General features: G+C 58.5%; 3 protein-coding genes across 3 annotated transcripts; all 3 read right to left on the bottom strand.

Annotated features, from left to right (window-relative positions):
• Positions 1-378: 378 nt before the first annotated feature.
• On the bottom strand, positions 379-1,808 carry GGTG_02762 (hypothetical protein; the record flags this gene model as incomplete). Its single annotated transcript, XM_009220539.1, has 2 exons — positions 379-607; positions 721-1,808. The coding sequence occupies 2 exons, from the start codon at positions 1,806-1,808 to the stop codon at positions 379-381; spliced, it is 1,317 nt and encodes a 438-aa protein (XP_009218803.1).
• A 1,231-nt stretch (positions 1,809-3,039) lies between these two features.
• On the bottom strand, positions 3,040-6,095 carry GGTG_02761 (carbamoyl-phosphate synthase subunit arginine-specific small). The gene is made up of 6 exons (XM_009220538.1): positions 5,493-6,095; positions 5,168-5,180; positions 4,759-5,085; positions 3,827-4,663; positions 3,629-3,746; positions 3,040-3,528 (listed from the first exon to the last, which is right to left on the bottom strand). Exons 3-6 carry the CDS (start codon positions 4,987-4,989, stop codon positions 3,302-3,304), a joined length of 1,413 nt encoding a protein of 470 aa, XP_009218802.1. The 5' UTR covers positions 4,990-5,085; positions 5,168-5,180; positions 5,493-6,095; the 3' UTR covers positions 3,040-3,301.
• A 332-nt stretch (positions 6,096-6,427) lies between these two features.
• GGTG_02760 (hypothetical protein) lies at positions 6,428-7,928 on the bottom strand. Its single transcript, XM_009220537.1, has 3 exons — positions 7,689-7,928; positions 6,884-7,529; positions 6,428-6,739 (listed from the first exon to the last, which is right to left on the bottom strand). The coding sequence occupies exons 1-3, from the start codon at positions 7,737-7,739 to the stop codon at positions 6,657-6,659; spliced, it is 780 nt and encodes a 259-aa protein (XP_009218801.1). The 5' UTR covers positions 7,740-7,928; the 3' UTR covers positions 6,428-6,656.
• Positions 7,929-7,953: the final 25 nt, after the last annotated feature.

The following is a 7,953-nucleotide window of genomic DNA, read 5'->3' as shown; positions in this document are numbered from 1 at the left end:
CTCATTGCTAGCTAGGTAGATATTGCGATCATATTCTCTCCCGGGCCGACAACCCAGGTTCGGAAGAAAAGATGATCAGGATTTGAGTTGAGTATGAGTATCAACAAAACCGTCGCTTTGAAATGCGCGGGGCTAGACGCAGACTGAGCCCAAAAGAGACAAATTGCCGCCCCTGATACGTGTGCGCCCGTCTTCATGCGCGTTACTGAGCCAGGGCATATCCGGGGGAAAGGAGATGATATAAAGCCCTTGGAAGAATCCTCTGGGAGAGGGGAAGAAAGGGAAGTAACAAACAGGAGAGCAAATCGGATGCGAAGGATGGGCATGCATATCAAGGCCTCGTGGCGAACCCAATCCTCTCGGCTATCCTGTGAGACCTTAGGGCAGCTTTTCGGAAAGGAACCGCGAGCGTGCACCCTGCTCCTTCTCCTCGAGATGACCGAGGATCTGCTTGACGGCCCAAATGACCGTCATAGCGAGGTCCGCGTCTTGGTCGCCCCTAATGATGCAGCCCATGGCCTGACCGCCTTTCTCAGTGTCAAAGGCTGGGTAGGCCTCCTGGATCTTATGGGGAAGTAGGTGCTGGTGGAAACGCTCGTGGTTGGGCCTATTCCCGGCAATCACGCGTCAATGGTCTTGACACCCAAAGTGCGCAGCGCCGAAGTGGCCCATCAAGACAGGCGCGTGCTCGGCAGGTTGCATGGATCTGGGTTGGCTTACCACGCAACATCGTCGAAGTAGCCCTCCGTCTTCCAGGCCTGGCCCGGCTGTCTACCACCGCCCTCGAGGGCGATGGTGTCCACATAAGGGGTGCGGGTGAGGCGCCTGTGACGGGCCATGGCGCGGTCCAGTGGCATATACAGTCTCAGATCGAGGCAATCGTAGAGCTTCTTTGCATAGCGAAGACTTTCCTTCACCCGGGGATCTGTCGCGTTGGTGAGGGCCTCTCCCCAGCTCGTCGACGGGTCATCGACATCGGTGGGGTAGAGCATGAATCCCTCAACGAGAGCGAGGCGGCAAGCCACGATCACCACACCTTTCGCCTGCTTACCAAGGGCCTCGCTTCGACCACCGGTGTTGCCGTTGCTGCCGTTCACAGCTCCATGGCCGTCGGTGCCATTCTGGCCAACGTCAGTAGCTCCATTTGACAGTGATCCGTCGCCAGGGGAGCCATCGGCACGGAAGATGAGACCCTCAAAGCCGATCCTACGGTTCAGGGATAGCTGATTCGAAGCTGAGGCCCGAATGAGCTGCAAGGCCTGTTGTAGGGTGCCGGCCGGGAGGTTGCCGCCAATAGTGCTGCCACTGCGAATCCTGCTCTTCAGTTTGAGGATCTGTTGGTGGCAGTAGTCGTCTTCCTTCTTTGCCTGCTGGGGCTCGGGGTTCCACTGCTCCTCGTGGGCCGCTGTGCCAAACTCCGTCTCGAGGGTGGCGCACATGCGAGAGTAATCCAGGGCAAGGGGAGTGTCGGTATCGGGACAATCGAAGACGCCAGGGTGGGCGTACTCGGGCAGGCCGCCCATGACGTAGGCGTCGCCAGGGAAGACGGGCTTGAACCGAGCCCTGGGGCAGTCTGGCTTGGGGATGAAGTGCGAGTCGCAAAGCACTGTGATGATGGCTGGGGGGCCGTCATCTTTGGACAGGCCATTCTTGATGGCTCGCTCGAATATGAAGTGCAGAATCGCCGTCAGAGTCGACTTGCCGCTGCCGCTGCATCCGGAAATGCCAACGACGACATCGGTGGCGCCCTTGGACCTGAGCACAGGGCACATGGCTTCGTCGGGCCCGCTCTCTTGGAAGATGGCCATGGCTAAGTGGCGTAGGTACTCACCTTGTGCGGGAGTCGAGCGCTGGAGGGGCTAGGTTAGGTGAGGTTGAAGGGAATGAAAGGGTGGGCGGTGGGCAAAGCCGGTTGTGGTGGGAAGATATCAAGTTAGACTGGGGTGGCAGCTCAAGAAAGCGCGGTGGTTTGATCACACAAAAGAAAGTGAGAGGGCGACTGAAGAGCGGATATATCTCTATGTTGCTCACTTGTCTCGCCGACAGAAAAAGATGCGCGAGTAGGAGCCTAGAAAGTGGGTGCGTCTCGCGCGCGCGTGATGGGCAAGAGTTGTTGTGTTGCTTCTTCGGAACGAGATAGGAAGACGAGGCCCTCGGACAGGACAGTGCGGGAGGTTGTTACGCAGGCGGCACTGTTGGGCGCACAATCGGGTGGGAGCAAGAAACGGCCATGGTTGGAGGCTAGGTTGGCAGATCCGGGCGGTCTTTTAAGATGCGGCACCGTTTCGGGTTGTGGTGCGGGCGTGGTTAGCTTGGCTTATCTCGGAGGTCGGAGGGGGTGCGTCGATGGGAATTATCGCGGCCGTGTCACCCGTCCCAGCCTGTGAATGGCCGAGAGGTTGACAAGAACCTGCCGTTCCTGGCCTGTGAGGGAAGGTTACCTGTGCAGGCTGCTACGGGTTGAGGTGAGGCAACATGCAAAGGTGATGTGATGTGACTTTGACCCCAGGCTGGGAGGTGCGGTGGGAGGACAGTGACGGGCGGGCTCGTTATGGGATGAAGCACAAGGACGCCTCTGTGGCCCGACCCCAATCTTGCGTGGACGCCACCCGAGATACGGCTTGTCTCCCCGGAAAGGTAGGTGTGCTCGGTGACGGGGGCAGTCACCCACGCATACCTTGGTCGTCACTCCCGCGTGACGGTTTTCTCAGATCGCTCGAGCTAGGAAAGCACTGAACAGGCAAGCAGCCCATGGCACCTTCCCAGTATGTATGTCCCTTTCCCAACTATACAAACAACGAGAGCAACACAATGGGCAAGATACGTCACTCCTCGATCCCTTTCAGTCTCATTCTCCGTATCAGATGACAGCGGGAACGACGGCAAAACGGGACGGAACATGGGACCAGCAGGAAGTGCTCAGGGGTGACAGATGGAAGGCACACAACCGCCCCTTTCCTAAAAGGTGAACAGTAGCCCGGCGTAGGCGAGAGCTTCAACCTGGAATCCACTCGGCATTCCCGTATCCCATCTTAAAGGTGTGTGCACAAGAGAAACCAAACGGACAGAGCTCAGGACAAATTTCAACAGATCTCAAATTCACCATACAACCATCCAGACAAAACCACTTTGCCCTGCTGGATTCAGATTGCAAAGAAACATGGAAATTCAAGTCAAGATTGATCAAGAAGATCCATGCGAACGAATTTTTCAGTGGCCGACTAAACCAAAAACCTAGGATAACTGAACTGCCCCCAAAACTCCAATACACCAACCACGCCGAAGACCGCAGAGCCTTGCTTTAAGCGGTGGTCGCCAGGGGAGTTGGCTCCACACCGACGCGCTCCTTGCTCAGGATGTCGAGCAGCAGCTGAGAAGGCCTGTTGTCCTTGAACACTTTCTCGCTGTTCTTGAACATCTTGACGTTGGACAGGTACCTGTCAAAGAGAAACGAGCTGTCCATCGGCCCACCTTTGGCCTCGGGGTGGAACTGCGTCGAGAAGATGGGGCGAGTCTTGTGCATCATGCCTGTGTCGTGCAGCAAACCGAGCAGGTTAGTCACGACCCTCTTTATTTCACCCCCAATTTTTGTGTCTGGTTTCTGCTGCCGACAGGTGATGAGGCTTACCCTCGTTGCTGCCGTCATTCAGGTTCACAAAGTACTCCAAGAACTCGTTTGGCAGAGTGCTCGTGTCGACGGCATACCCGTGGTTCTGGCTAGTAATGTGGCACTGGCCGGTGGTCAACTGTACAAGCGGGCAAAAAGGTCAGCCACCCCCACGCCCAGAGCCGACATCACAGCATGATTTGGGTGGGCGAAACTTACGTCAAGGGCCGGGATGTTGTGCGCCCGGTTTCCATACTTCAGCTTGATGGTCTTGGCGCCGACGGCCAGAGCCAGAAGCTGGTGACCCAAGCAGATACCCATGATGGGCACAGGCGATGTCTCCATCAGCCGCCCCAGGTTGTAGATAGTCTCTTGGCAGTGGGTCGGGTCACCCGGCCCGTTGGAGATGAAAACGCCGTCAAAGTTGGACGCAACCTTGTGGATCGGGTAGTTGTAGGGGAAGACTGTGACCGAGGCGCCACGGTTGACCAGACTGCGCAGGATGTTCTCCTTGACTCCGCAGTCGATCAGCGCAATGTGGAAGGTCGGGTCCAGAGCCTCAACCACAAATGGCGCCTTGGTGCTGACGCGCTTCACCAGGTTGATTAGACCCGGGTCGACAAAGCTCTCGTCCTCGTCCGCGTCATACTCCTCGCCGATAGTGATGCGGGCCAGGGATGAGCCCTGCTCGCGGAGGTGGGTGACGATGGCGCGCGTGTCGACTCCCGAGATGACGGGAACGCCCTCGCGAGCGCACCACTCGCTAAGACCCTCCACAGCCGTCCAGTGGCTGTACTTCTCGGCAATATCCGAAACTACAACGCCGGCACACTGGATGTGCGGCGACTCAAAGTACTTGAGCAGGTTGAACTCGTCGCGCTCCTTGGACGGCACGCCGTAGTTGCCGATCAACGGCTGGGTGAAGACCAGGATCTGACCACGGTACGACGGATCCGTCATGGACTCGGGGTATCCGACGAGGGAGGTTGTGAAGACAGCCTCGCCCGAGATATTGGAGTTGGCACCATAGGCGGTACCGTGGAACACGGGGCCGTCCTATTAACGAAAGCAAACCAAGCCCGAGAGTCAGCATGCAGGCACATGGGCAGAGACATGATTCCAGCGATAAACAGCGCGGGGCAATGCCATACCCGGATGGTGAAGGTGGCATCGAGGCCGGCGGCAGGCGGCGCGGTAGCGCGCGAGCGCTGCGTGGGCATGTCGCGGCCCTTGCTGCCGGTGCTGGCCTGCTGCTGCTGGCTGCCGCTCACGAAGCGGAGCTGGGTGGCGGCGGCCGGGGCGCGCACGGCTAATGCGCCGGCTTGGAGGGCCGCGGCCGGTCTAGCGGCCGCGGCGAGGCGGGCGGTCACTCGGGAGAGCATGGTAGGTTCGCTATTCCAAGAGCGGGCGGGGGATCGGTGGTGTCAGCAGCGGGTGGTTCAGTTGGCTTTAAGCGGACAGGGCCCTCCAAAGATGGTCTAGGAACCTCAAGTCAGTAAACCCTGAGCATGCACGGTGGTGAGTCAGGGGACAGTAAAAGTCTGAGACGCAGCGGCGAACCGGAGAGATAGTCCTGTGCGAGGAGGCCATTATAGTCAGCGGCATGGAACCTAAGCGGCATGGTGGGTGCAGGCTGGTGTGGGAGCCTCTCAAGGGCCCAATTCCATGTCCAAAGAACTACCCGCAGCAAGCCATCATGACAACAGCACAATTCGCCAGGCCAGGAGGGGAAAAAGAGGAAATTGGGGCTGTTGTAACTCCAATGAGAGCTTGAAGGCGTTGCGAGAAAGGCAGGTGGGGTTGGGGTTGGGGAGTCACGGTAACAGGAAGAAAAAAAAATTATTCGCCCAAGCTCCTCCAAGCCAGCAGTGACGCGATGACATACCTGAGAGGTGAATTCTGACAGGCGCCCTTTCATAAGCGCGACTTTCGGCTGGTCAGCTCTATAAAAGGAGAAAGGGAGGATCGCGGGAAGTGATCGAGTCTTGGGTGTTCGGACAGTTGTTGTCGTTGCAGCGGTGACGGAGGAAGCTCCCGGACGTGGACGAGGGGGAAAGGAAGAAGGGAGAGTTGCATCGTCAAAATTCCAGGGGGGAGGAATTACGGTGCTTATCATTGGTCGGAGGGTGACAGGCTGAGTCTGAGGGCTTGATTGAAGTTTCCCCAATTGGGGCGGGATGTGGGGGGGGGTGCGCCCGAAGCTTCTTTGCAGCAGGAAAGAAGAAAAAAAGCCGGCAGCTGGGGCTCCGGCACCGGCGAAAACGGGTCGCTACTTTGTCGAGCGTGAAACTCGAAAATGGGATTTTGTTGTCAAACAGGCCGACGAACCCGCCAACAGAACTGAAACTGAGAGGAGGTTCGACTCAATCAAAGCGACTACCATCTGCGAGAGAAAGAAAGATAAAAACCCAGCAACAGGGGGTTAAAACTGGAGATCACAGGGGTGGCGAAAGTGGGGTCACGTGCTGGCATAGAGTAACTGCCGTTGTTGAAGTTGGTGAAAGAAGGGAGGAGAAATTCTGTTACCCCCTTGTTACTGGGTGGGTTTTTATCATTTGTTTCCCTCGCAGATGGTACCAGTGATCTGCCGCCACCCATTCCATCGAGTCAGTTCAGACCGCTTGTTTTGTGCTCAGCCCGCATGCATGTCGAGGAACAACGCTGCTCGGGCACGGCCAGGCTTCGAGGCATGTGCTTGCCGACAGCGTTGCATATGTTGGGTCCTTTATAGGCCTCCGCGGAGGCCCGTGAGAGAGCACATACAGATGGCGTGACGCCAACGGCACCCGCGCAACACCGCTACTGCAGAAACAAGTCGTAGGGACCAGCAATGTGACCAAGTGAGCTACCTAGGTAGGTAGCGGCGTAGAGAGCCAGCGTTCTTCCTAGCCTCGGTAGGGCTTGTAGCAAACACTCTATTTTGTATAGTCTTCCGACGACGACACGTCTACATACCCCTCTAGACATACAGTTCTATGGGCAACATGGCTAGTGGCTGCTGCTGCTGTGCATGACATGCAACAAAAGCACACATTCTACCGCCAAGGCTTTATAATGCACCAAGCTCCTTCAGCTTTGCGACGAGGCCGCCGACGTCCTCGACCTTTCCTCCGCCCTGTCTCGGAGGTGGTTCTGTTTGCGGAAGAGAGAGATAGAGCATCGTCAGTGAGGTGAAACACGCGCAGCGAGCTGCATGCAAGCATGCACATGATAGGGGCGGGGTATTACAATCTCGGGACAAGGGGGAGAGGGGGAGGGGGGCCAACCCCCACTTACCGGTGACCTTGACGACCTTGAGCCTGCTCTCGGCCGAGACGCCGTAGTCGGCCAGCGCCTTCTTCTCGAGCGGCTTCTTCTTGGCCTTCATGATGTTGGGCAGGCTCGCGTAGCGCGGTTCGTTGAGCCGCAGGTCCGTCGTGACCACCATGGGCAGCCGCGCGCGCACCGTCTCGACGCCGCCGTCCACCTCGCACGTCACGCTGACGCTGCCGTCGCTTCCGACCTCCACCTTTGACGCCTGCGTCGCCTGCGGCCAGCCCAGGAGCGCGGCAAGCATGGGCCCCGTCTGGGCCGAGTCGTCGTCGATGCTCTGCTTGCCGAGTATCACCAGGTTGCTCTTGTGGTCCTCGGCCGCCCTCTTGAGCAGCTTGGCCACCGACAGCGGCTCGAGCGCCGGCGCGTCCTCGGCCGTCTCGACGTGCACCGCCCGGTCCGCGCCCATGGCCATGGCCGTCCGGAGCGTCTCCTGCGCCTTTGCGGGCCCCGCCGAGATGACGCATATGTCCTCCACCCCCGCCGGCCCGGCCTTGCGCTCCCGCAGCCGCACCGCCTCCTCAACCGAGAGCTCGTCGAACGGGTTCATGCTGTGCTTGACCCCGGCCAGCTCGACGCCCGTCTGCGCCTTGTTCACCCGCGGCTTGACCTGTTGTGGTGGGCACGGTGGAAGGGAAGGAGGGGGCTTGTCAGCAGCCGTTTGCTTGTGAGGGCGCCCTCGAATGGCCGAAATCCAAGCCTGTAGACGCCGACATCATCATGGGTGCCGCCGACCTCGGCCGGGCGACGGCGCGATTCGGCTACTTACTGCATAGTCGATGACCCGCTTGATGGGCACTAATATTCTCAGTCCGGACATGTTGACCACTTCTGCCGCTCGATCGCCGAATTTTACGGGCGCTCGATAGGTTGTCGGGAGGTATTCGCGACGAGATCAAAGGTTGTGGCTTGCTGGTTGCGACAGAATGAATGGGCGGTTGTCGTCATTCGAATTGAGCCGTCTCCCAGAAAGCTGAGAGCATCCAATGGCGGGGCCCCAGGCACGGATCGCATCGGCTGGCCGCGGCTGAACT

This window comes from Gaeumannomyces tritici, assembly GCF_000145635.1.
Source record: "Gaeumannomyces tritici R3-111a-1 unplaced genomic scaffold supercont2.2, whole genome shotgun sequence".
In the NCBI taxonomy this organism is placed as follows: domain Eukaryota; kingdom Fungi; phylum Ascomycota; class Sordariomycetes; order Magnaporthales; family Magnaporthaceae; genus Gaeumannomyces; species Gaeumannomyces tritici.
The sequence above is the reverse complement of the archived record's forward strand: the minus strand, read 5'-3'. Positions and strand labels throughout refer to the sequence as shown.